This window comes from Macaca nemestrina, chromosome 18, assembly GCF_043159975.1.
Source record: "Macaca nemestrina isolate mMacNem1 chromosome 18, mMacNem.hap1, whole genome shotgun sequence".
Lineage (NCBI taxonomy): Eukaryota > Metazoa > Chordata > Mammalia > Primates > Cercopithecidae > Macaca > Macaca nemestrina.
Window position 1 is genome coordinate 11,756,487 of NC_092142.1, and position 27,417 is coordinate 11,783,903.

The 27,417-nt window shown below is 54.6% G+C and overlaps 1 protein-coding gene and 1 non-coding gene across 4 annotated transcripts in view; one reads left to right on the forward strand and one right to left on the reverse strand.

The window, feature by feature from the left end:
- The window catches only part of LOC105467764 (uncharacterized), a 142,700-nt gene extending 137,896 nt beyond the window's left edge, over nt 1–4,804 (forward strand). For all 3 annotated transcript variants that reach the window (XR_011616309.1, XR_011616310.1, XR_011616311.1), the window contains one exon: nt 4,647–4,804. This is a non-coding gene — a transcript (uncharacterized protein). The remainder of the gene's footprint in view (nt 1–4,646) is intronic.
- Nucleotides 1–27,417, reverse strand: part of LOC105467761 (uncharacterized) — a 153,755-nt gene that overhangs the window by 24,160 nt on the left and 102,178 nt on the right. The window contains exons 40-54 of the mRNA XM_071084126.1: nt 26,637–26,872; nt 26,393–26,554; nt 25,713–25,790; nt 21,839–22,046; nt 18,423–18,589; nt 16,919–17,031; nt 15,046–15,127; nt 10,967–11,104; nt 8,460–8,622; nt 5,806–5,927; nt 5,040–5,180; nt 3,495–3,608; nt 3,265–3,393; nt 2,111–2,272; nt 312–476 (exon numbers count right to left, since the gene is read on the reverse strand). Coding sequence (XP_070940227.1) covers nt 312–476; nt 2,111–2,272; nt 3,265–3,393; nt 3,495–3,608; nt 5,040–5,180; nt 5,806–5,927; nt 8,460–8,622; nt 10,967–11,104; nt 15,046–15,127; nt 16,919–17,031; nt 18,423–18,589; nt 21,839–22,046; nt 25,713–25,790; nt 26,393–26,554; nt 26,637–26,872 — 2,180 coding nt within the window. The remainder of the gene's footprint in view (nt 1–311; nt 477–2,110; nt 2,273–3,264; nt 3,394–3,494; nt 3,609–5,039; nt 5,181–5,805; nt 5,928–8,459; nt 8,623–10,966; nt 11,105–15,045; nt 15,128–16,918; nt 17,032–18,422; nt 18,590–21,838; nt 22,047–25,712; nt 25,791–26,392; nt 26,555–26,636; nt 26,873–27,417) is intronic.

The following is a 27,417-nucleotide window of genomic DNA, read 5'->3' on the forward strand; positions in this document are numbered from 1 at the left end:
AGGAGGCAGCTAGGCTAGGATTCAAACTTGGGCAGCCCAGCCTCTGCCTCTTTGTTATAGGAAGGGCCGGGTGTCACGACTGTGGAGAAGCTGCTTTGTCTCGGTGCCAGGGCCAGGCCTGGGATTCAGCAGGTGTTCCCCCTACCCAGAGTGAAGCTCTGGCCCCACCCAGAATGCTGGTCTGCGGTTCCTCAGATTGCCACTAGATGGCGGGGCCACCCAGGCAGTTGGGGGCCTCCTGGCCAGGAAGGAACGGGAGAGAAGCCGGGGCATCTTCCCCAGGGACTGTCAGCCCTGTCCTGGCCACCGACCTCCAGCGCCCCGGAGAAGTCAGTTGAATGAGGCCTGCTGTGGTTTTGGAGGGTCAGGCTGAGGTGCAGGCCATGGTCTGGGTCTGGTGCGAGGCCCAGGTGGCAGCGGGAACGCAGCAGGAGTCCACCCTGGCCCAGGACATGCTCCCCGGCGACCAAGAGAGCCTGGGACGAGAGAGTCTAGGTGTCAGGCAGGCACAGGGGCAGCAGCTTCCTCTCCCCCATCCCCTGCACCAGGAATGCAGCAGCAGCTGCCACCTCCCAGCCTCCACACCTGCCCCAGCTCACAGCTGACCTCTAAGAAACGCAAATCAGACGTTGTCCCCTGCACTGAGAACAGAGGCCGGGCTCTGGCATGGCCTGTGGCCTGCTTTACTGTCCCAACCTCGCATCCCTTGCTCCCTCTGTAAGGGCTTCCCCATGTTCCTCAAGGCAGAGTCCTGCCTCAGGCCCCTTCCCTCTGCAGGGCCCACACTCACCAGTGAGGCCCCTTTTGCAACACCCTGCCCCCCTCCCCACTTCGTTCCTGCACAGCATTTACCACACCCTGACCATAGACCATGCATCTCTAGTTTGTTGTATCTTTCTGGCCCCACTGGAACGTGCCACCCAGGAGGCCGGCACCTGGCCTGTCTCCTTCACTATCCAGTCCCTGCACCCAGAGCACAGCCTGGCATAGGTGAAACACACACATGTTTTCTGAATGAACAGAGGAAAAGATAAGGGGTGGGAAACTACGGTTTGGGGCTGAATCTGGCTCACTGCTCACTCTTGTAAATACTTTGAGACAGAGTTGTGCTGTGTCGCCAGGCTGGAGTACAATGGCGCAATCTCAGCTCACTGCAACCTCCGCTTCCCAAGTTCAAGCGATCCTCCTGCCTCAGCCTCCTGAGTAGCTGGGACTACAGGCATGTGCCACCACACCTGGCTCATTTTTTCTATTTTTAGTGGACATGGGGTTTCACCGTGTTAGCCAGGATGGTCTCCATTTCCTGACCTCATGATCCACCCGCCTCAGCCTCCCAAAGTGGTGGAATTACAGGCATGAGCCATTGTGCCCAGACTGTAAATACTTTTACTGGGATATAGCCATATAGATTCATTTACATATCATCTATAGCTGCTTTCACAGGACAGTGGTAGAGTTGGTAGTTGCAACACAGACTGGATCGTTCATAAAGGCTAAAATATTTACTATCTGTCTCTTTACAGAAGAGTATGGGTCCTTGGGATGGAGGGATGAATGGATGGACGGACAGATGGACAGGCAGATGAATGGATGCGAGGGAGGGAGGGTGGGAGGATGAATTGATGGAGAGAGAGGGTACATGGGAGGGCAGACATAGGGGGATGGATGGAAGATAGGAAAGAGGATGGAAGGATGTGTGAAGGAATGGATGGATGGTTGGTGGATGGAAGAACTAATCAACCCCAGGAGGGGCAAGGGGTTGAGGAGAAGGGGTCCCAACAACCTCCTCTGGGGCAATCATGACTACAGCAGCTCTAACTTATGTGCCCGGCACCAAGGTTGAGCATTCCTGCATCACGTCTCTCTTAACTCTCACCATCACTCTACATCCTGGACCCTGCTGCTCCTTCCATTCCTCAGATGAAACACCGGAGGCTCAGAGAGGAGATGCGCCCTGCCCAGTCACCCAGCCGGCAAATGGCAGAGCCACCATGCTGGCGTCTGGCTGCCTCACTCATACCCCTGCATTCTGTGGGCACCACCCTCCCTGCTGCCCCCTCACCACGGGTCCCTGGTCCTCCAGCTGTCCCTTTCTGCAGGGCAGACTTACCCTGGGCAGGTCACAGAGCCCCAGCTGGAGGGAGTGCCGCAGCCAGCGTGCATAGTCAGTCTGTACTTCTCCCCGGAAGCTCTGCCGGCTACAAGAGGCCCCGAGGCCGTGCTCCAGGATGGCCTCCGCGATGATCCTGCCTGGCTGAGATGGCCGATGCCTCTGAAATGACAGGGCCCATAGGTCAGGGGCTCATGACCTAAGAGAATGCCCATGGCCAGCTGCAGGTGGAGACCCTCACCTAAGAGCATGTGCCAGGAATCCACCATTAGAGCCCTCATCAGCCACAGCACCCCCTTACACTCTGGGACGGGATTTTTTCTTTTTTTTTTTTTTAAACAGAGTTTCGCTCTGCTGCCCAGGCTGGAGTGCAGTGGCGCCATCTCGGCTCACTGCAACCTCTACCTCCCAGGTTCAAGTGATTCTCCCACCTCAGCCACCCAAATAGCTAGGATTACAGGTGCATGCCACTGTACCTGGCTAATTTTTTAATTTTTTAGTAGAGATGGGGTTTTGCCATGTTGGCCAGGCTGGTCTCAAACTCCTGACTTCAGGTGATCCCCCCACCTCAGCCTCCCAGAGTGCTGGGATTACAGGTGTGATTCACCACGCCCTGCCTGTGGCAGGATTTCTGCTGTGAGCACTTAGGGGGCCATGCCTAAGAGCCCCAGGAACCCAGATGGGAGGCCCAGAGGAGGAAGGGGGCTGCCAGGGCCAGCTCTCCCCATTTCTCCATGGCCTGGTTCCTGCCCCAGGCTCTGCAGAACAGTGCTCGGCCCCATGAGGCGCCCCGTCAGGTAGTGATGCTGGAGGAGACCAGACCTGATGCCTTGGGGAACCTGAGCTCCTGATGTCCCTCCGCCCTGTCCTGAGAAACCCATTAGCATCCCGTCTCCTTTACTATCTCTTCCCTGCATCTCGTGCTGGGCCCCTTGCTTTTCTTCCAGGGTTTCCAGAGCCCTCACCACATCCCAGTTAGGAAGGGAACCATTTCACAGATGAAAAAACTAAGGCTCACAGCAGAGAAGTGAGTTGCCCAGGATCCTGCAAGCACTGGAACCCAGGACCACGTGGTCCCAGAGCTGGACACTCCTGCTGCAGGTGGAGCTACCTGGGGTTCCCTGCCTGGATGGACGCTGCTGCCCAGACCTCACCTCGTATGTCAAGTTCTGCCGCATGCGGTGTTGGCCCCAGGACAGGTCGAGCTGTTCAATGAACACAGCTGGGGTCTGCATTAAGGCCCCGCAGGCCTGGAGGGTGTCCAGGCCCCAAGCTTCCTGGAGCTGATAGGGAACAGAAGAGGGTACATGACCTGGGGGGCCAGCCGAGAAGCCTGGAGCGAGGGGGAGCCCCACACTCGGTGCAGCGGTCAGGCCCCGCATACCTGCCCCGGGGAGGCGGCCAGGCAGCCGTCCCAGGCCGTGCTGTATGCTGAGGACCCGTCAGCCCAGGTGAGCTGCAGGGTCGCAGGCTGTCCTCTGTTCCAGGTGAGCTGCACCTGCGTTGGGATGGGAGAGCAGTGGTAGGGAAAGGGGGACACGTGGGGGAGAGGAGAGACTAACGCCACCCCCACACCCCATCTCTGTTGGGAAATGAGAGGCTAGGGAGGATGGAGAAGCTGGTGCCCCTCCCCCAGATATCCCTAGAGGAACTAGGACGGAGGGTGGAGAGACTGCCCGGCCCCCATCTCTGGAAGAGTCCAGAACCATTCCCAGGCTGGAGATTGAAAGCATTTGGGTGAAAAAAACGTCTCATCCTCAACATCCAGACTCAGCATTTCCAGAGATAGAAAGCAATCACTCTCCTCAATGGGACCTCCAGGGCCAGCGTGATCTGTCTCTGCCCACCTGACCTCATCTCCCTGTCACCCATCCCCCCAGTCACTCTGCTCCCATCTTATTCCCCTTCCGGTCCTCCCTGAAGCACCCGGCTCGTTCCCACCACAGGGCCTTTGCATGGCCTTTTCCTGCCACCTGCAGTGCTGCTGCTCCAGCTTCTCTCAAGCCCAGCTCCTTTCCATCCCGGAGCCACCTCCCCAGTGAGGCCCCCACTGACCACCCACCTACAGTAGCTCCCCCACCCACCTGCCCAGTCACTCTCAATCTCACATCTTTTTTTTTTTTTTTTTTTTTCTGAGACCGAGTCTCACTCTGTCACCCAGGCTGGAGTGCAGTGGCATGATCTTGGCTCCCTGCAACCTCTACCTCCGGGGCTCAAGTGATTCTCCCGTCTCAGCCTCCGAAGTAGCTGGGATTGCAGGCACACACCACCACACCCAGCTAATTTTTGTATTTTTAGTAGAGACAGGATTTCACCATGTTGGCCAGGCTGGTCTCGAATTCCTGGTCTCAAGTGATCCGCCCACCTCAGCCTCCCACAGTGCGGGGATTACAGGTGTGAGCCACCGTGCCGGGCTCCTCTTTACTACTTTATGGTGCTTATCACACCTTCTGATTTTTAAATTCATTCCTTGGCTTGAATTCTGGAGAGCATCTTTTGCCTGCACGCAGCTGGCCTATTGTCCTCCCTTTCACAGATGGAAAAACCTGAGTCTCAGAGAGGCGACGGGAGACACCCGAGGCCACCCAGCCAGACGGGGAGCCCAGCTGCCTCACGCGGTCTCCAAAGCTACCCCTAAACAAGCAACTATAAATGATGAATCTGAGATGCCTGTACGTGTTTCCCACATTAAAATGTGAGCTGTCCTCAAACACTGCCTGGTATACAGTAGGTGCTTAATGAGGTATTGATAAAGGAACGATTGAATGATCCCAGAGATCCCCAGCCTTCAGGAAGCTGTGATTCTGGAGAAGTCCTTGTCACTGATGAACACACTATCCTCCTACCCGAGGTGCCCAGCCCCACAGGCTCAGCCACGTGGCTCCTACCTCCAGCCCTGGCCAAGGGCGCCTGGGACATCCTCACTCACCTGCCAGCTCTGCCTGCCACCCCTGCTCTCAGCAAGGCCACTGGCCTCGGCTTGCTGCCAAGAGAGGTTGAATGGGTGAGCCAGGGCCAGGCGGGCGGCCAGCTCACTCTTCCCCAGCCACAGGGAGGAGGAGACCAGCACCTAGGGAGGGAGACAGACTCAGCCAGTGGCCTTGCCCAGACAGGCCGCACCTCTTTCCCACCCGCACAGAACACCTTCTCCATAAAGGTCAAGGCTGCAAGGGCAGGTGGCTTTGATTACAAAGCATCCCTGTGCAAGGCCCTTGGAGAGCTCAGCCCATTTCACAGAGGAGGAAATCGAGGCTTGGAGAGGAGCGGATGGAGCAAACACAGGACAGAGATGGGACTGGAGGTCACGCTCCTCCTCCAGTGTCTTTCCCTGGCTCTGTGACCGTGGGCAGGTCGCTGCACCTCTAAGTCCTTCAGTTTCGTCATCTGAACACGGGGCTATTAATAGCACTGAGCAGATGGGAGGCTGATGTGTGGGTTCACACACAGAACCTATCACAGGAGAAGCATTCGGGGCCTGTTAGCCACTGTCATTGCCGTGGCTGTCAAGGTGTTGTGGGGACCCAGGTCTCCTGCTGCCCTCCCAGTGCCTTTCCCACAGTCCCTTTGGGATGTGGTGCAGCCTCATTGGCCCCAAATAAGGCTCCTCGGGCAGAGGAGGGCCCCCAGGACCCCGCTCAGCCTTCAGGGTGGAGTTCAGCTCTGCCCCAGGGTCACCTTCCGGCCCTGACACCTACCTGGTCCCTGCCATCCCAGCCGACAACCAGGCCATCCCGGTGGCTGCCTCCTGAATGCTCTGAGGACAGGCGGAGGCTGCAGTGTCGTGGCAGGGGGAGGGGCAGCGCGTGAGTGAGCTCCACTGGGTGGGTGAGGACACACACAAAGGGTAGGGCATGTAAGCTGAGGTCAGCAGCTCCAGGCCCAAGGGGGTGCAGGGGACTCAGCTGATGCCAATGCCAGCTCATGCAAATAGCCACTTGGGGGCCACACACCCTGATAATTTTCACAAAACTCAGAAGCTACACGCTCATTTTGTCAGCATTACCACTCGACACCCCGCACTGTCCCTGTGGGAGCCCTGTTACAATGAGACTCTGAGACTCCTCCAAGAGGTGGCGTCTGTCTCCCCAGCCCTTGGACCCGGGTTGGCCTCGTGACGTGCTAACAGAATTCAGTGAAGTTGACCAAGCACCAGTTCTAAGCCCAGGCCTTAAGAGGCCTCAGCCCACTTCCTCCCTTGAACCCATCCAGCCACAGGAGAACAAACCCTGCTGGCCTGTGGGCTGGTGCCACCTGCGGTTGGGGAGAGCCTGGTTTCAGCTCAGGATGTCCTACTGCAGCTGCCAGCCAGCAAGCCCCTAAGCAGGCAGGAGAGCCCAGCCAAGGCCAGCAGAGTCGCCCGCTTACCCTACAGCTGACCTTCAACATGAGGAAGACCAGAAAAGCTGCCCAGGTGACCCACAACCTCATGAGGAAGGAGCTACGCTTGCTTTATGCCGCTGAGTTTCAGAATACTTTGTTACCATCCTGAATCAGGAGCTGACGGGGCCAGCTGCAACCCCAACAGCCTGCATCCCTCCCAGGGGCCTCATATGCACAGGTGACCTGCCCCCCTCAGAAGCCCCACACCCCCATGCCACCATCTGCTGTCCTGTGCTCTCCTTCTAGCTTGGGGTGTGACAGGTGGCACCCCATAGCTGAGTCCTTGCAACAGACGGCCTCCACACCCTGGGTTTTCTTCCTTTGTCCCCCAGGTGAGTCAAGCTGCCCTGACCTCCTGCATCACTTGAGCCCATCTCCTGAGGCCCCTGCGCAGCCCTGCTTTCCTGGACCCCACAGCAGGAGGCTGCCCGAGGCCCCTTTGCACTTTGGTGACCTCTAAGCTCTGTACAAAGGGCACCCACCTGTTCAGATGGGCTGCAGGAGCCGTGCCCAGAGACACTGGTACTGGCTGGTTCTCAGGGCATCACCCAGTCATTGGTTCTGGGGAAGCCGACCACATGCAGGGCTAGAACCCTTTGTTCCTGCCACCTGCTGACTCACGACCTGCAACACTGTGACCACAGTGTGGGGCTGCACGCTGTGTAGCTCACCAAGGGTGGCACAAATAAACACAGGCATGCACACACGTGCATGTATGCACACACACATGTACACGTGCACATATACACACATGAGCACACATACATGCATGCACTCTGCCTTGGCATGTTGGGGACCTGCTCACTTTCTCTGCCTTCCAGGGCACACATGTGTCAAACATGACACTGGGAGGATTCTATCAGGCCACCTGGCAAGCCATGCCTCCAGGCTCAGGTCTGTACTCTGTCTCCACACCTGGCAGGTCATGGGTCGGACTCTGATCTGTGCTCCGGGGGTTCCTCGCACAGAAACTGAGTCTTGTGGCTGCACAGGCCATGAGTTACAGCCCCTTCCAGGTGTCTCTGGAGGACCCTGGGACTCATGGCTGCCGTCATTGGCGATATCCTGGCACTCACCTCCCCTGGCACCAGAACTGCCCAGGGATGCCACCCCTTCCATGCCCTGGCCCCTTCTCCCTGCCCGGATGCACTCAGGATGAGCCCCAGCTCCTCTCTGTGAGCTGAGACCCTGCATAACCTGGGTCCCCCCAGCCCTCCTGCCTTACCTCATCCTTTCTCCCCATTCCAGCTATGCTAGCCTCGCTGCTGCTGCTCCACATGCAAAACTCATTTCCACGTGGGACCTTCTGCCTGAAGTGCCTCTGCTCAGATCTGCCCCTCAGTCAGCTCCTTCTCATCCTTCAGACCTCAGTTCAGAAGTCACCTCCTCCAAAAGGCCTTCCCAGACCACCCCACCTAAAGGAGGCCCACACCCCACAAAGACCCTGCTTGCTCTCACAGCCTTTTCCATTCGTGGAAATGGTCAGTTTGATGTTATTTTGCTTATGTGCATCTTGTTGCTCAATGCCTGTCTCCCAGAGGGGTGGCACCTAGGCCATCTTGCTTCCTGATGGACCCCTGGTGCCTAGAATCACACCTGGGATATGCAGGTGCTCACTCGTGGCTTTTTTGACACTGAGTGTCACTCTGTTGCCCAGGCTGGAGCGCAGTGGCTCAGTCTTGGCTCTCTGCAACCTCTGCCTCCCGGGTTCAAGCAATTCTCCTGCCTCAGCCTCCAAAGTAGCGGGGATTACAGGCGCCCGGCACTATGCCCGGCTAATTTTTGTATTTTTAGTAAAGACGGGGTTTCACCATGTTGGTCAGGCTGGTCTCAAACTCCTGACCTCAAGTGATCCACCCACCTCGGCCTCCCAAAGTGCCAGGATTACAGGCATGAGCCACCACGCCTGGCCATGAATGATTTCTTGAGTGACTGGGCCACCACTGCCTGCAGCCCCTCACACACTCACCCTGCATGCTGAGGTTCCTGGTGGGCTTGGGGAAAGGGCCAGAGAGGCTCCCGGCGAGGGCCACCTCCTGGCCATCCCACAGCACCACCTGGCGCAGGACACGGGTCCCATGAGCTCGCTCGTATGTGGTCTGCAGGACCAGCTCCCCGGGAAGGGTGCTGAGCTGGAAGAGAATGATGGCGTCATGGGGGAACCTGACCTACGCTTCTGCCTGGAATGGGAAAGGAGAGAAGCTTGCAGACGAGGAAAACGGGAGTATTTGTGGATCATTTACAGTTTCCTGCATATGCCAGGGGATCAAAAACCCAAATGCTTCCTAAGGATGAGCAGATAACATAACGGAGGGGAGTGGGTGAGGCGGGTATGGCCAACAGGAGACAGCACAGAACAGCCACCTCTCAACTCCATGACCAAGCTGTGTGGCTCTGGGCAAGTTTTCCAACCTCTCTGAGCCTCAGTTTCCCAGAAAATGGAGGCAAGAAAGTGTCAACCTCTGCAAGATAATACAAGTGGCGCACCCAGCCCAGGGCTAGACAGTGGAGAGGAGCTTGTAGGAGGCACGCAGTTGGTATTGGGGTTTCTCTATCATGTAGCGAGCAGGTATTATGTTCCCAACCCAGTGATGAGTGCTGGGTACAAAGCTAGCCAAGACCTGGTCCCGGCCCTCAAGGGGCTCCCAGGGAGATAGTCACAGGACAGGAAATGATGGGACAAGTTGACAAGGATGGTCACAAGAGACATTCAAAGCAAAAAGGAACACAGAGAAGCAAGCTTGGGGAGGAGGCAGGGAAGAGCATTCCAGGCAGATGGAAGAGTCTGTGCGAAGGCTCAGAGACGAATGCCATCCCTGTTGGTGTGTGCCACCGAGGGTGACTTGAGGGTACTGCAGGGGGACTGCTGGGGTGGTGTAGGAAGTTTGCTCTTAAATGTCTCCAAAACCCATCACTACTGCCCCTAGCTTGGACCACACATTATTATTGCGGTGCCCATTATGGGGCTTCCTCACTGCTCACTTCTGCCACCTGTAGGTCCCTCCCCACACAGCAGCCACAGGGATCTGAAATCATCATTTAGGGATCATGGCCTCAAAGGCTTCTAGTAGCAGACAGAATGCACTACAAACACCTCCCTGTGGCCTGACATACCCTGTGTGATCAGACCACCTCCTACCATTCCCCACCCACCCAGCTCCAGCCCAGTGGCTCCTTGGCCATTCCTAAAACATGCAAACCCATCCCTGCCCCAGGCCCTTTGCATGTCTTGTTTCCTCTGCCTGGAATACTCTTTTTAAAAAATGTGTTTTAGATTCAGGAGATCAGTGTGCATGTTTGTTACATAGGTATATTGTGTAATGGTGGAGACTGGGCTTCTAGCGTACCCGTCGTAGCCGTCACCCAAATATTGAACATCATACCCAGCAGGTAATTTTTCAGCCCTTGGCTCCCTCTTACCCTCCTCCCTTTTGGAGGCCTTAGTGTTTATTGTTTCCATCTTCATGTCCATGTGTATTCAGTGTTTAGCTCCCACTTATAAGTGAGAACATGGGATATTGGGTTTTCTGTTTCTGAGCTAGTTCACTTCGGATAATTGCATCCCTGCTGCTTCAAAGTACAGAATTTCATTCTTTTTTCACGGCTGTGTAGTATTCCATGGTGTATATATACCACAGTCTCTTTACCTGCCTCGAATGCCCGTCCCTCAGAGATTTCTTTTTTTTTTTCTTTTCTTCTTTTAGAGATGGAGTTTCACTCCTGTTGCCCAGCCCGGAGTGCAATGGTGCAATCTCGGCTCACTGCAACCTCCACATCCTGGGTTCAAGCAATTCTCCTGCCTCAGCCTCCAAAGTAGCTGGGATTATAGGCATGTGCCACCATACCTGGCTAATTTTGTATTTTTAGTAGAGACGGGGTTTCACCATGTTGGCCATGCTGGTCTCGAATTCCTGACCTCAGGTCATCCACCCGCCTCGGCCTCCCAAAGTGATGGGATTACAGGTGTGAGGCACCGTGCCTGGCCTTCCCCCAGATTTTCAAATGACTGGTGCTTATCATCCACTGCTAGCTCATGTGTCATCTCTTCAGTGAAGCCTTTCTTGGCCACCTAATCTAAATAAGCTCCCTGGTCACTCTCAGTCACTTCACTATGTTTTCTCCATGTGATACTACTATTTGGCATATTTCGTTTGTGTGATTTCAGGGAGTCAATCTCCCCCGCTAGAGTGGACACTTGATGAGAGGAAGGATTGATCGTTCTGTTTTAGGTCACACCCCAGCTTCTGAAATAGTGCCTGGCACCTAGTAGATGCTCAATAAATCATGCAAAAGCAAGGATGGATGGATATAGAGACCAGCTGATAATCCATTCCAGCAAATTTTGTCCATTTCACAGCCTTGCCTGTCCTTCCTCCCAGGAACCAGGACACTAGGACAATTTCTCTTTTCTCAAAGGGCTGTCCCAGAGCCCCCCATCCCCCAGCGTGCTCCAGCCCCGGGCTGACCTTCACACACCTGCAGGAAGGTCTGTTCCAGTTTGATGAAGTTGGTAAGACTGGCCTTAGCAGCTATCTGCTGGGTGCTGATGTGAAAATGATGCTCCTCCACACCCAAGGCGAACATGCTCTGAACTTCACCCTTGGAGTAGCGTAGCTGGGTCAGGAAAAAAACAAAAAAACACGATAGAGCTCCTTATCAGGGCTCTGATGGAACATTCCAGCAGATGCTGGCTCTAGGCTGAGAGCTCTACCTCCCAAAGTCCCAGGCCCAAGAGACCCACAGCTCCCTGGGCTGGATGAACTTTGATGATGTCAGGGTTTGAAGCCTCAGGTTAGGCCATCAAGTGTGTCCATGGCAACTATATCCTTATGCCCTCCCCACTATAACACTGACTTGAAAATATCTACCAGCCTGGCACCAGCAGGCAAGAATTCTAGTTGTAGTACTGTTGCAGACAGCAGGGGGCAGTCTAGCAGAAATAACTATACTTGGGCATGTGTCAGCATCAAACACAACAGAACTCCAAGTGTGGATCTACCACTGAGAGGTGAGTGATCTCCAGCTAGTTTCTTAACCACTCGAGCCTTCTAATCCAAAAACACGGATAAGGACACCTATTTTATTATGGGTTGTTGTGAAAATTGTATGAAATGCTAACTTCCAGGTTGGCTGAAAAGCACTGGTGGGGGGGAACTTACTAAAAATACAGATTCTGGGCTCCCACTTAAAACCTACAAAAATGGAGTCTCTGGGAAGATGTTCAAGAGGTGTTTTTTTTTTTTTTTTTAGAAGGTGTTTTGCTCTGTTACCCAGACTGGAGTGCAGTGGCACAATCTCGGCTCACTGCAACCTCTGCCTCCCAGGTTCAAGTGATTCTTCTGCCTCAGCCTCCTGAGTAGCTAAGACTACAGGTATGCACCACCACGCCCAGCTAATTTTTGTATTTTTAGTAGAGACGGGATTTCACTATGTTGGCCAGGCTGGTCTCAAACTCCTGACCTCAGGTGACCCACCCACCTCAACCTCCCAAAGTTCTAGGATTACAGATGTGACCCACTGCACCCATCCAAGAGCTGGTATTTTTAACGATCTCACGAAATGCATCATGACATTAGGGATACCCCGTGTCAAAAATGTTCAACTTGAATCTTCAACAAACAATCTGACAAATCCACATTAGGAGGATGTTTTGCAAAATAACTTCCTGGACACTTCAAAATTGCCAATGTAGGACTTTTTTTTACGACAGGGACAGGGTCTGCTCTGTCATCCAGGCTAGAGTGTACAGTAGTGTGAACACGGCACGCTGCAGCCTCAACCTCCTGGGCTCAAGCAATTCTCCCATAACTCGGCCTCCGGGTAGCTGAGATACAGGTACACACCACCATGCCTGGCTACTTCTTTAATTTTTTGTAGAGACGGGGTCTCCCTAGGTTGCAGGTTGTTTTGAACTCCTGAACTCTACTAATTCTCGTGCCTCGGCCTCCCAAAGTGTTGGGATTACAAGTGTGAGCCACTGCATCCGGTTGGGTTTTTTTTTTTTAAGGTGGTTAATGACAATAAAATGTTTAGGGGGAATTATATCTGCAACTTACTTTGAAATGTATCCAAAAATAAGATGGATGGATGAAGAGCTATGTGATTATGTGAAATAAAATGTGAACAGGAAAATCTAGGTATGTGGGTATTCACCACAAAATTACTTCAATTCTTTAGCATCTAAAAAATTATATAATAAAACGTTGGAGGGCCGGATGCAGTGACTCATGCCTGTAATCCCAGCACTTTGCGAGGCTGAGTGGGCGGATCATTTGAGGTCAGGAGTTCGAGACCAGCCTGGCCAACATGGTAAAACCCCATCTCTATTAAAAATACAAAAATTATTAAGGCATGGTAGTGCAGCCTGTAATCTCAGCTACTCAGGAGGCTGAGGCAAGAGAATTGCTTAAACCCAGGGGGCAGAGGATGCAGTGAGCTGAGATCATGCCACTGCACTCCAGCCTGGGTGACAGAGCAAAACTTCTTCTCAAAAAAGTAAAAAAATAAAAATAAAAATAAAAAAATAAAACATTGGGTAAGGAAAGGTAGGGTGTAGAAGGAGAATGTTCTAGATCAGGAGGTGCTGTTTGGGTCAAATTTGGCCCACAACCTGATTTTATAAATAAAGTTTTATTGTAACAGCCACGTCTATTCACCTACATATCCTCTATAGCTGCTTTTCTGTTACAGTGACAATTGTGAGTAGTTGTAACAGGGACCGAAAGGCCTGCAACCCCCACACATTTTACTTCACAATACAAGTCTGTAGACCTCTGTTCTAGATTAAGAAAATTTAAAAAACATGGCAACTACGCATGCTGTGTGATCTTGGCCTGCATCCCGGATTTAAAACAAAACAAAACAGTTTTTTGAAAGAACATTAGTGGGAAAGCTGGTAAATTGTATATGGGCTGTACATTAAATGAAGGTATTACTTCAACGTTCAATTTCCTGAACGTTGTAATTATTGTGTTAAATCAGAAAATATCCTTGTTACAGGAAATAGTTGAAGTATTTCAGAATAAAAAGGTGATGCCTTCAGAAACATCTCTATATTAATTCTTAACGATACAGAAAAAATATGTATCTGACGATACAAATTTATGTAACATAGATAAGAAATATGGAAAGATATTAACAACTGGTCAATGTTCACTGTCCTACAGTAACTTTTATATAGGTTGAAATGACTCAAAATAAAACTTGGGAAAAAATTAAGAACCTCCCAGAATGGAGCCTGGTGTGGTGGTACCACCTGTAGTCCCAGCTGCTCCGGAGGCTGAAGCAGGAGGATCACTTGCACCCAGGAGCCTGAGGCTGCAGTGAGCTATGATCATGTCACCACACTCCAGCCTGGGTAACAGAGCAAGACCCTGTCTCAGAAAGAAGTTTTAAAAATAAAAAATAAGGCTGGGCGTGGTGGCTCATGCCTGTAATTCCAACATTTGGGAGGCTGAGATGGGTGGATCGTTTGAGGTCAGGAGTTTGCGACCAGCCTGGATATCACAGTGAAAACCCGTCTCTACCAAAAATATAAAAATTAGCCAGGCGTGGTGGTGCACGCCTGTAATTCCAGCTACTCAGGAGGCTGGGGCAGGAGAATCACTTGAACCAGGGAGGTGGAGGTTGCAGTGAGCCGAAATTGTGCCACTGCACTCCAGCTTGGGTGACAGAGACTTTGTCGAGAGAAAGAGAGAGAGAGAAAAGCAAGAAATAAAAGAAAGAAAAGCAAGAAAAGAAAGAAAGGAAAGAGAGAGAGAGAGAGAGAGAGAGAGAGAGAGAGAGAGAGAGAGAGAGAGAGAGAGAGAGAGAAAGTTCCCTGAATGATTATGCAGTTGTAGTGAAGTTTGAGGAACTCCAAAATCCTGTGGAAATGCAGCAGGGGACCCAGCACACAGCACGCGCTCTGTAAACAAAGGCGGCCTGGGCCAGGGCGGGGAGAGCCTACCAAAACAGGGTGGCTGGTAGCAAAATGAAGTGACCAGTTGGCAGATGTGACCATTCATGCATGCACTCACCTATTCATGCCCTATTTTTTACTGAACACCTACTGTGTGCTGGGCCCTGTGCCAGGCACTAGGCATGCCCTCCAGAAGCTCCACATTTGGGCACAGACGACAGCTCAGGGGGACAGAGGAACCCGGCCTAAGTCTACTAGGCCCTCCTGTCCACTCCTATGACCCCCCCTGCAGTCCTGCATGCAGGGCAGAGATGGGGTGATACTGGCGCAGCTCCAAAGGGTTGTATCATCTGCTCCCGCCTCTACAAGTGTGCCAGGCTGGGTGAGGCAATGCCAGGCGCCAGGCACTGGGTAAGGAAGCCTTCCCCATCTCCCGAAGGGCTCTGGGGGCCACGGGGGCTGGCCCAGGAATGTAAACCTGCGTGTGTTTGGGAAAGCTGGAGCCAGGGGTTTCCGAGGGTTGCCCACCGGAGCCTGCTGCAGGCTGGCAAACAGATGTGCATGCGTTAACACTCCCCAGAGGGGCCTGGCTCCCTCCCACCTCGGGCTGAGCATCTGGAACCAGTTAGGAGCCAGGCAGCTGGGGCACAGTTACCTTAGCTGAGGCTGAGGCTGAGCTGGGGCAGCGACCCAGGAGGGAGGGGAGGCGATGCTGGCCTGAGAACAGCAGCTCTTTGCTAGAAGGAAAAAAGAGAAGGCCTGAAGCTGGCGAGATGGCGCCTTGTCCAGCGCCCCTAGGGCCAGGTCGAGACCAAGTCGACTTCCCCAAGAGAGGGTCAGAGAGCCAGGATCACATCAGTGGCCTCATGCAGGGCTATTCACACACCCCAAGGTCCAAGGGCCATACGGTGCCCTGGTTAGGGCTGGACTCTGGAGCCAAGTTACCTGGATTTGACTCCCGGCTTGGCCTCTGCCTAGCTCTGGCACCAGGGGCAAGCTTCTTGGTTGCCCCTCTCTGAGCCTCAGTTTCCCCATTGGTATCAAGGGTTAAGCATGGCTCTGGGCTTCAAGTCTTCCATGAGCCCAGCAGTGAGCTTTCTTGGGTCGGTCCCTTGGGAGCTCCAGTAGGGTGTGGACAACAGGACTTTAACCCCCTGGCTCCCTCCCAGGGATCCTCCCCACATAGCACCCCTCCCCTCACTCCTCCAGGCCAGGGTGGTTATGGTCTGCACGTTTTTCTTTCTTTTTTTCTTCACTAGAGACAGGGTCTTTCTCTGTCAGCCAGGCCAGAGTGCAGTGGTGCCATCTCTGCTCACTGCAGCCTTGATCTCCCAGACTCAAGTGATCCTCCCGCCTCAGCATCCTGAGCAGTTGGGACTACAAGCATGCGTCACCATGCCAGGCTAATTTTTAAGATTTTTTTGTAGGCTGGATGCGGTGGCTCACACCTGTAATCCCAGCACTTTGGGAAGCCGAGGTGGGCAGATCACGAGGTCAGATCGAAACCATCCTGGCTAACATGGTGAAATCCCATCTCTACTAAAAATACAAAAAATTAGCCAGGCATGGTGGCAGGCACCTGTAGTCCCAGCTACTGGGGAGGCTGAGGCAGAAGAATGGCATGAACCCAGGAGGCGGAGCTTGCAGTGAGCCGAAATCACGCCACTGCACTCCAGCCTGGGTGACAGAGCAAGACTCCGTTTCCAAAAAAAAAAAAAAAAAAGATTTTTTGTAGCAATGGGGATCTCACTATATTGTCCAGGCTGGCCTCGAGCTCCTGGGCTTAAGCAATCCTCCCACCTCGACCTCCCAAAGCACTGGGATTACAGGTGTGAGCCACTGTGCCAGGCCTGTCTCCCATGGTGCTAACTCCAGGGTGCTGTACCCTCCTGTCAGGTTCCTCTCCACCTCCACGTCTCAGCCTTGGCACGGTTGGCATCTTGGCTCATGGACTTCACAGTTGTGGGTGTGTCCTGAGCACTGTAAGACGCTTAGCAGCATCTGTGGCCTCTATACACTGACCCTCATAGTGTCGTCCTCCCCAGTGTAGCAACCAGAAATTCCCCAGGCTTTGCTGAAAGTCCCTGGGGGGAAACTCGCCCCTAGGTGAGAACCACTGATCTACCCCTTCAACAAGTGGCTTACTCACCCCCTCCCTCACTGCTGAGACCCGAGCGCTAGAGCCTGGCTGGTGGCCCCTGACTTAGTGCACACATAGGAGCACCAAGCACCTCACCAGGCCCCCAGCCCTAAGGGCACTAATAGTTACTAATAAGTGTTTGGGGCCTGGGATGCACTTCGTTTCTGAGGCCAAGAATTCATCAGGGCCCTGCCTGGAGAGGCTGAGCGATTTTTACAGCTGTGTGACCTTGGAAAAGTCGCTTGGCCTCTCTGAGCCTTCCTACCCCATATTTATGCAGTGGGGCTGAGCAGAGGATTGAGAAGGGCTGTGTCCAGCGATGGTGCACAGTAGAAGCCCAGCCAATGGTTCCTCCCCCGACTCCTCTCCTCCTGGGGGCCCCCATCACCTGACTGCCTGGTTCTGGCCACGGACGTCAAGGACCAAGGCGGCCTGAGAATCACAGGTCAGCTGCAGCGAGGAGCTCATCTCTTCTGCCTCCCAGAGTCCTCGGAACACGAGCTGAGGAGGGAGCAGGCTGTGAGATGTGCGGGTGTAGACAGCCTGAGGAGCCTCACAGGCCTGGTGGGGACCCCAGCCAAGCTCTACAGCCCAGCATGTCCCTGTTCCCATCCCCAGCATGGCCTGGGACCCACAGAAGCCCCGCAGGCTTGGCTCATCCAACACTCTCATAGATGCTGAGGATGCAGGGCCGGGGTCGGCCCCGATTGCAGCTGAGGTTGGCAGTACCCACCGAGGGACCCCAAAAGACAGCTGCAGCCCAGACATTGGCAGAGCATGTGCTCCCTGGAGGACTCCGTGTCACCTGACCTCGAGGCCACGAAAGGGTTTAGATCAAGTCAGGGACACGGGGTATCCAGTCCACTCAGCTGTGGGGTACCGGGCAGAGATCCTTTGCAGGAGGGGTGACAGCCTGGCCCCCTGACCCGCCGGGAGCTGCCCCTCCTCCCACAGCAGAGTGGAGTGGGGCAGGGGTTGCTGGGTAACCTGAAACAGGCTGGGAAAGAAGCATTAATGCCTGGCTCTGGAATACACTCTGTGTTGGAGAAGGAGGCCCAGCTAGGCAGGACGAGCTCATACCAAGTGATAGTGGTCAGGGCATGGCCCCATGTGGGTTCCTCTCCACCGAGACAGGACACCAAGAGGAAGAGCCAGGGTGCCAAGTCTGAGTCCCTATTTTGCTGCTTACTTGCTAGGTGACCTTGGGCAAGTCGCCCACACTCTCACATGTGACCCAGAGACGATGATGATAATCGTCATTGTCACACCATCAGCATCATCTTCCCCTTCATCACAGCAGGTACTTCTTAAGCATCTACACAGACATTAATGGGATTAACTCACTGGATCCTCACAACCTCCACATTATAGGTAATATCATCGTCCCCATTTTGCAGATGAGGAGATCAGGGCACAGACAGGTGAAGGAGTCTGCCCAAGGCCACACAGCCAGCAAGCAGCAGGGCTGGGATCTGAACACCGGAGAGGGCCTTCGCAAGGACGGTACCATCCTGCCTCTCTCTGGGGCATTAAGGAGGATGAGACTAACGAACGTCCATCAACCCTTTAAAGGGGGCTGGGCACGGGGCAGGCGCTTGACAAGCAGGAGCTTTGATTCTGACCCAAGCCTGCAGGGCAGAAGGATGCAGGCCAGGAGCCAGGAGAGGCCCCGGGCACCCACCCACACCAGCCCTGTGATTGGGAACGCAGAGACTGCTCAGCAGACCTGATTATAGCGATTATGAAGGAAGCCTTTGTAAACTGTAAAGTACTGGGGAAACCCAAGGCCTGGCCCTCCCCACCCACCCTGCACACAGCGGGTCCTCTGCACACCAGGAATTGGACAGAGGGGACAGAATTTGGAGGGAGGTCCTGCCCCACCCACTCCTTACCTGGTTGCTGAAGGGCAGGCCCAGCCTCTGGAGACCAGGCACTGCATGGCTGGCATTGGCCACCAGCTGCAGTGGGCCATACAGTGGCCAAGCCACCAGGGCTGCCAGGTCCATGCTGACTCCACTGTCCCCGCCATGGAAGGCTACCATGGCCTGGGTCTGGGTCTCTAGAGGCAGAGAATGTCATGGGTTACTGAAGACAGGTTCACCTCCCTTCCCCATCCAGGAACACACCAGACTGCAGGAGAGGCCATGCCCTGTGGCCCTCAAACACAACACCAGCAGGAAAGGGCAAGGCTGCCACAGCGTGGGGGCTGGGTGGGGTCAACCATTTTGAGCCTCCTTGACATCACCTATCATAATGTGTCCCTGAGGATCTAGGTCTGGGTGGCTCCTTCTCTCATTGAAGTTGAAGGTGCTTAAATGACACCTCCTCCAAGAAGCCTCCCCTGACTGCCCATCTGAAGTCCCTCCCAATCCTTTGCTGCCAGGCATCCTCCATCCCATCTCCCTGGAGTGTGGTTCCCAGCACAACCTGAAATGACCTCACTCACTTACTTATTGGGTCCCTGCTCCCCACACTCTCACCCCACCAGAAGCTCAGTCCCTGGGGGCAGGGTTTCTCTTAGGACAGCTCCTGACACACAGCGGGGGTGCAGCGAGTGCTTTCTGAATGACTGCGGGATGAAAGGCTTCTCTGCAGGGATTCCTGAGGATTATCCAGTAGCCTGCAGAGGAATCAGCCTGAGGTCTGCTCTCCACAAATGGCCACTGCGGCCACTGACTTCCATCTGCATCCACCCGGCCCTGGCTGCAGGGTCCCATCCCTCCCATCACCCCCTGCAGAACGGGAGATTCTGGCTCACAGGTAGGAATTTCTTCTTTAACTTAAATTCCCTTTGCTACACAGAGAAATCCATCAGGTCCGGGAGTCCCAGAGCAAACAGATGGCGCCTACTCTACGTCAGACGCCAGGTTCCCATGGGGTGCAGCTCACCACTTGGGCTCAGGCCCAAGTGACACTCAGCCAGGCTCCAGCACCTCCCATCTGGCCAGCAGGGTGGACGAGCTCCACAGCTCTGAGCCTCACCTTCCTTATCTATGAGGTGGGCACAGCCCGCCCGCCTCAGGGGACAGTGTCCAGAGTGAATGGGGTAACACACGGGAGAGGACCACGTATGGGACATGTAGAAGGCCTCAGGAAAGGCTTCCTTCCTTCCTCGTTCAACATTCAACCACATGTACCACTATGTGCAGGGCATGAGGAGAGGGGACACAATCCCCACGCCCGGGAGCACCGGGCTGTCAGAGACACCAGGAATGTTAACGACAGGCAGAAAGCGTCCCGAGAGGTGGCGACAGCAGACTGTGGACAACAGTGGGAGAAGGGAGAGGTCACTCCTGGCTAGGGGCGGCCATACCAGGCATCCTGGGTCGGAAACTAGAGTGGCGTGGAGGTAGTCACCCAGAATGACCTCCCCTCACTTGGCTATCATGTCCCTAACGAACCGTGACGTCATCTCAGACTGGGGACAATTTCCCCATGTGATCCTGTCCTCTGTTCATCCCTCAGGAGGCTGAGGGCCAAAAATAAAGTGTTTTTTGTTTGTTTGTTTTTTTGACACGAAGTTTCACTCTGTGGCTCAGGCTGGAGTGCAGTGGCGTGATCTCAGCTCACTGCAACCTCCGCCTCCCAGGTTCAAGTGATTCTTGTGCCTCAGCCTCCTGAGTAGCTGGGACTACAGGCATGCACCACCATGCCCAGCTAATTTTTTCTTTTCTTCTTCTTCTTTTTTTTTTTTTTTGTAGAGACAGGGTTTCACCTTGTTGGCCAGGCTAGTCTCGAAATCCTGACCTCAAATGATCCACCAACCTTGGCCTCCCAAAGTGCTAGGATTATAGGTGTGAGCCATCACACCTGGACCCCAAAATAAAAAAGTTTGAGGCCAACATAAGATGCCCCAGGGGACTGGGGAGTCCCAGGGGCCCTGAATGGTTAAGAGTCACGTCTCCATAATCTATATGGGGGTCAGAGGGTGTCTCTGGGTTCAATCTTCCCTCTGTCATTATCAGCTGTGTGACCTGGGCCAGGTGACTCAACCTCTCTGAGCCTCCATTCCTCATCTGCAGAATGGGAATGACATTCCTAACCCTACCTCATAGGCTCGTTCACGCACCCATTTAATACCTACTATGTACCCTGCAACAAAGCAGACAAAAGTCATCCCTGCCCTCGCAGAGCACACATTCTGGTGATTCTAGCATAGAAAGAATGAGAAACAAAGGCATTTGTATGCTACACATATGTCAAATGACAGAGCTGGGGAGAGGGATGGGAGGAGATGGGAGGGGATGGGAGGGGATGGGAGGGGATGGGAGGGGATGGGAGGGGATGGGAGGGGATGGGAGGGGATGGGAGGAGATGGGAGGGGATGGGAGGGGATGGGAGGGGATGGGAGGGGATGGGAGGGGATGGGAGGAGATGGGAGGTAGAAAAGAGAGGCCTACCTGAGATGCCACTGGAAAAATACCTAAGGGAGGTGAGGAAGCCAGGCAGGCGTGTGCGAGAGAGGTATTCGAGGCAGCAGGACCAGCCTGTGCCAAGGTCCTGGGGCCACAGCAAGCCTGGCGTGTTGAAGAACAGCGAGCAGTGGAATAAGTAGGGCTGGGGCTTGGGAGATGAAGACAGAGAGGGGAAGGGTGTGGATTGTGATGGCTCACAGGCCCCTCTAAGAGCTTTGACTTTCCCCCTGTGTGATTGGGACAGCTGTACTGTATTGAGCTGTCGTGTGTACACAGCTTGCCTGGCATGTATGCAATAAGTGCTCAGCCAATGCTGGCTCCCCTTGTTGCTTTTATCTTCCCACCATAATGGGTTGAACCGTGTCCCCAAGAGATATTGAAGTCCCACCCACCCCCCTCACCCTCTGTCCTGTGATTATGACTTTATTTTAAAACAAGGTCTTTACAGATGTACTTAAGTAAAAATAAGGTCATATCTAAATCGGACGGGCCCTCCATCCACTGTGGATTGTTTTTGCTTTTATTTTGAGACAGGGTCTCATTCTGTCACCCAGGCTGGAGTGCAGTGTTGCAATCATAGCTCACTGCACCCTCAGCCTTCTGGCTCAAGCGATCCCCTGCCTCAGCCTCCCGAGTAGCTGGGACCACACACCGGTGCCACCACACCTAGCTAAGATTTCTATGTTTTAAGCCAACCAGTGTGTGGAAAACTAATCCGCCTGTCTCAGGAATTAGGTCATTGATGGGCAAGGCTGTCCTGGTTGTCCTAGAGCCCAGAGCCACACTGGGCTTGATGGGGGTGCCACCTGGGTCCAGGCCTGAGGCTGCTGGGCTGGCCCAGGCATCGAGGAAGTCAGCTCCCCAGTCCCAGGGCTGTGTGCTGGGTGCCTCACCGTGTATCTGCAGCGCAGCGCTCAGGCAGGCCTCGCCTGGGAACCCTGCCCACAACAAGGCCTCACTGTTGTGCCAGCTCCGGCCGGAGAGCTCCAGGTGCCCATCACGGTAACAGCAGCTCATGGAGTAGTTGAGGAACGTGGGCCCCATCACGATGCGTCCAGAATGCTCAAAGCCGGAGCTGCCGTTGTGAATGTCCACAGAGATCTGGAACGACACCGAGGAGATGCTGGACCGCCCTGTGTAGAGAGAGCCAGCCCGGGTCAAGCTGGCACTGGCTCCCACAAACCCTGGGGTTATCAGTGCCATTCACGTCACTGTGGTGGGAGGAACTCAAACCCTCTTGCAGGAGATTTGATGACCAACGTGGTTACTCCAGCTAATTACACATGCACCCAGGAGACCACAGAGAAAACCCGCAGAAACCAATCAGGAAGCGGGGCAGGCAGGGGAGAGTAGGCCTGGGGAGGATGGCTGGAGAAAGGCTTTGGGAAGACCAAGATCTCCTGGCTGGTGCGAAACAGGTTGCAAACCACAGCCTACATCTGTTCTTGTAAACAAAGTCATTGGAACACAGCCCTGCCTGTTTGTCGGAGGCATTTGAACCAGAGCAACTCCATCTTGAATAGACGCTGTGTAAAATAAGGCTGAGACCTATCCGGCTGCATTACCAGGAGGTTAAGCATTCTAAGTCACAGGACGACATAGGAGGTCAGCACAAGATACAGGTCATAAAGACCTTGCTGATAAAACAGGTTGCAGTAAAGAAGCCGGCTAAATCCCACCAAACCAAGATGGAGAAGAGAGTGACCTCTGGTCGTCCTCACTGCTACACTCCCACCAGCGCCATGACAATTTACAGATATCATAGCAATGTCGGGAAGTTACCCTATGTGGTCTAAAAACGGGAGGCATGAATAATCCACCTCTTATTTAGCATATCATCAAGAAATAGCCATAAAAATGGGCAACCAGCAGCCCTGAATTGTTTCTTGCCCAAGATCCAAGAACCCTCCCTTGGGGTCTGGATTGAGACTCCGTTCCGGTAACATGTTCACGTCCTATTCCTGTGACTGCTTTCACAACACAACAGCAGCGGAATGGAGGCGCTGCGGCAGAGAATGCAGGGCCACAGAGCCTAGGACGTTTACCATCTGACCCTTGATGGAAAAAGTTTCTCAAACTTTGCTGTGAGATGTAATTCCCTCCCATGCCACCCACAATTGTCTCGGTAAAACCTTCAGCGAGGCCAGGCGCGCTGGTTCACGCCTGTAATCTCAGCACCTTGGGAGGCCAAGGCCGGTGGATAACTTGAGGTTAGGAGGTTCAGACTGTCCTGGCCAACATGGCAAAACCCCATTTCTACTAAAAATACAAAAATTAGCCAGGTGTGGTAGCAGTTGTCTATAATCCCAGTTACTCAGGAGGCTGAGGTGGGAGACTCTCTTGAACCCGGTGGGCGGAGGTTGCAGTGGGTTGAGATCACGTTACTGCACTCCAACCTGGGCGAAAGAGCGAAACTCCATCTCAAAAAACAAAAACCTTCAGTGAAATCTCCACCACCTTTTCCACCACTATCAAAGGAGCTACCCAGGCATGAAGGAGCAGGGATGAATGAGGGAGGTGGAGAGGACACCTTGGGCCCCTGTGACCCAAAGAATGAGCTGCTGCCCAGCCGTGACTGCATCACCTGGGCTGAGAAATGCAGGTTCTCAGGGCCCACTCCAGACCTGCTGAATCAAGCCTGCATTTTAATGCCCTCCCCGGTTATGCCTGTGTACTGGGTGTGCGGGAAGCCCCACTTTAGGCAGAAGGCTGCATCTGCCGTGGGACCCCACAGGAGGTCCAGGTCTGCTGGGCTCTGATCATGCGCCACCCACCCTCTGGCATGACAGCCCAGGACTCAGGGCTGGACTTATCGTAAGTTTCAGGGGCTCTGTACTGCTGGCCAGCTCTGCAAGACTGTCCCCATCTACCCTGGGCCACACCCAGGCCTGCCTGCTAGGCCTCTGCTGGTGTCACCGCTGACCTTGATGGCACCAAGGAGACTCAGTGTGAGAGCAGAGAGGCCAGGGCTGAGCTCTCTGTCACTATCCACGGAGCGCTTCTCTGCATCCCAGCCCCAGTGGGCAGAGCTGGGGAAACTGAGACCTGAGCCCTTATCACCACGTAGCTGGCTCCCTGGACTTTCCCCCCAGGACAGGGCGTTCCCAGGGTCCAGCCAACCCTAGACCAGGGGTTGCAAGTTAGTGGCTCTTGAGCTGATAAGTTTTATGTGGTCACTCACTCTGATATTTTTTGTGGTGTTGTTTGTGAGACGGAGTCTTGCTCTGCCACCCAGGCTGGAGTGCAATGGCGCAATCCTGGCTCACTGCAATCTCCGCCTCTTGGGTTCAAACAATTCTCCTGCCTCAGCCTCCCAAGTAGCTGGGACTACAGGCACACACCACCATGCCCAGCTAATGTTTTTGTATTTTTAGTAGAGACAGGGTTTCACCATGTTGGCCAGGCTGGTCTCGAACTCCTGACCTCAAGTGATCCACCTGCCTTGGCCTCCCAAAGTGTTGGGATACACGACATCATGTATAATTCTGTTTGTATGAAATTTCCAGAATAGACGAATGCATAGGGACGGAAGGCAGATTCGTGGTTGCTGGGGACCAGGGAGGAGGGGATAGGAGGGACTACTGATGGATATGGGGTTTCCACTGGGGTGATGAAAAGTTCTAGAACTTGCAAGCACCGATGATTGTAGAATAGTGTGAACGAACATAGCGTCCCCGAGTTGTATACTTTAAAACAATTTTACATTATTACACACATTTTACTACAAGAAATGTGAAAAGATACATATGATGTGGAGGGTCTGAGACGTGGCACACACTCTGTAGTTCCCCACACAGCTCAGTGACACATTTCAGTTCTCCGCCTGGCCCCCAAAGGCTCTCAGTTTGCAACCCCTGCATCCAACTCACGCAGGTTTATCATTGAAACAGCAGGAGCAGGCCAGGTGCAGTGGCCCACGCCTGCCATCCCAGCACTTTGGGAGGTTGAGGCAGGTGGATCACTTGAGGTCAGGAGTTCAAGACGAGCCTGGCCAACATGGTGAAACCTCTCTATTAAAAATACAAAAATTTAGCTGGGCGTGGTGGTGGACGCCTGTAATCCCAGCTACCTGGCAGGCTGAGGCAGGAGACACTTGAACCTGGTAGGCAGAGGTTGCAGTAAGCTGAGGTCATGCCACTACACTCAAGCCTGCGCAACTGAGCAAAACTCCATCTCGGGAAAGGAGAGGGGAGGAGGGGGTAGGGGGGGAGATGTTTAAGACCCTGTCTTAAACCTGGGGATACTACCAGGCACGAAATAGAAATGCCTGAGCCCATGACGCTTAGGTGGCAGTGGTGGGAGGCAGACAGGACAAGGAGAAAGGCATTGTGCTTCCCGCCTGCTCCCTCAGCAGAGAGAGCTTGAAGCCACCTGAGCTGAGCCGCACGCCAGCCCTGAGCTCCACGGTCCACTTGTCTCATGATGCTAGGATATGCCCACCACCAGTCCAGCTGTCCACTAACCCAGATGCCCATAACAGAGGTGGGCTTGCAACCCTTGGGGCCTGGTTGACGTCTACCTGTGTTTGCAGATGGGACCACGCGAACACCCTCAGGTTGAGCTGATGCCCCTAGGAACTGGGAGTCCAGGTGCATGTCACCAGGGATGTGGGGGGTCTTGAAGGAGGGGGACCATGTGAGTATCTCCTGGCAGTGACCTCAGCCCCAGGCCACACCACAGGCAGCCCCTGTGATCAGACTGTGCCAGCCCCGCTGAGGGGGTCCACTATGGACCACAACCATCCCGCCCAGGACAGAGACCCCATACCTCGAGAGACTGCCCAGCCATGTCTCCTCCGCACCATCCTAACAGCTGGGTGGGCGAGGCGTCTCCACTGCAGTTGACCTACAGAGACCAGTGGGTGGGAAGGGGCTGGCTTCTTGCCCAACCCCACAGTGAACTGTTGTGGGTGCCAAGATCCCACTTGAGCCTACCCTATGGGGAAGCCACCGAGGGCAAACAACCCGAAAGAGAGGTTTGCACAGAGACTTGAGGGCGAAGCCACAGCCTCATCATCAGATGAAAGTAAGCAGAGCTCCCCCCATGCAGGGCCTCTGCGCCAGGCACGGTGCTCACTGAACCTCAGGGTAACCATGGAAGGAGGTGGCAGATGAGGAAACTGCGTCACCCGAGTCAGGGAAAGAGGAAACATGTGTGTGGTCACGTAGTCAGCGATGGTGCAGCCTGGCTTCAGCCCAGGAGCCCTGGTCACTCACATTCCCTCTCCCACCATGGACGGTTTAGCCACCCTCAGGGACAGGCACCGAGGTGGTCTGCTGCTTTTCGTTTATGAGAACAATGAAGAAGACAGCTGCGGGTGCGGGGCTTCTCCAGGGTGGGGGCCCCAGGGAGGAACTGAGGGACCAGGGCCTCCATCGTCTTCATTCTACCAGGCAGGGCCTGGTGCAGGCTGAAGCCTGGCCCACATGGGCACCCGACCCACTCACCTCCAGCTGGGAGGGCAGAGTGCCCTGCAGCCCCGAGAGGCCGTGGTGCAGACCCAGCACCAGCCCCTGGCGGCCGTCCTCTGCCTTCCTCTCCAAGGCTGCGTGGAGCTGCTCACCATCCAACTTTACCATCAGCCCGGCCGCCAGACTGTGTCCCGCACTCTGGGCAGAAGCAAAGCTGTTGGGTGTCCCTGGGACCCAGTGTCCCCTGGGAGGGCCCGGGTGCAGCCCCCTCCTCACTCACCTGGAAGTGCCCGTGGCCGTCTATGGAGAAGGGGAGGCCCCAGTGCTTGAGGCTGGGCATGGTGTGGGTGTGGTGGAGGCTGGCATGGAGCTGGTGGCCTAGGGACTCGGGGGTCAGGTCCTCCAGGCCAAGGGCAGCGTCTAGCTGACCCCCCGCGTTCCGCAGCGCCAGGCGTGCTGAGCAGTTGGAAGCCATGTGGGTGACAGACAGGAGCATCCCTGCCTCGGAGGGGAGTCCTGGAGGAAGAGGCCAGAGGGCAGGAGTGGGCAGAGCCCCAGAGGCCACTCAGACCAGTCCACCACATTTAGTCACGACGGAAACATGACAGGGGCCTGGCCAGCACACCTGCTCCCTAGAGGATCCCCTGAGCTCCACAGCTCCAGGTCCTACTGCCCCCAATACACCAGGTTAAACCATCTGAAACTGTCCACATCTCACAGAAATGGCGATTTCATCTGGTTCAACCTCACAGCACAACTGCCACATGCAGGCGGTGATAAGACCCATGTCCCCTACAAGATTTCTAGCTCCCCAAGGAAAGAGCCCAAATCTCAGAGGGAAACGGGCCTGATCATGTGTCCTCCCCTCGCTGCTGTACCTGGGGGCCCCTCCAGGCCTGGAGGGAACATCTGGGAGCTCGAGCAGGGGCTGCTGGGATTATTTCATACTGTGGTCCCAGGGGGCATCCTTTGGGTCCTGGCTAGGCCAGGTATCCACGCTGCATGAGCTGTCCCAGGGAATGGGGGGTGGGAGGCCTGGAGGGGGCTGGTGGCAGGGGCTG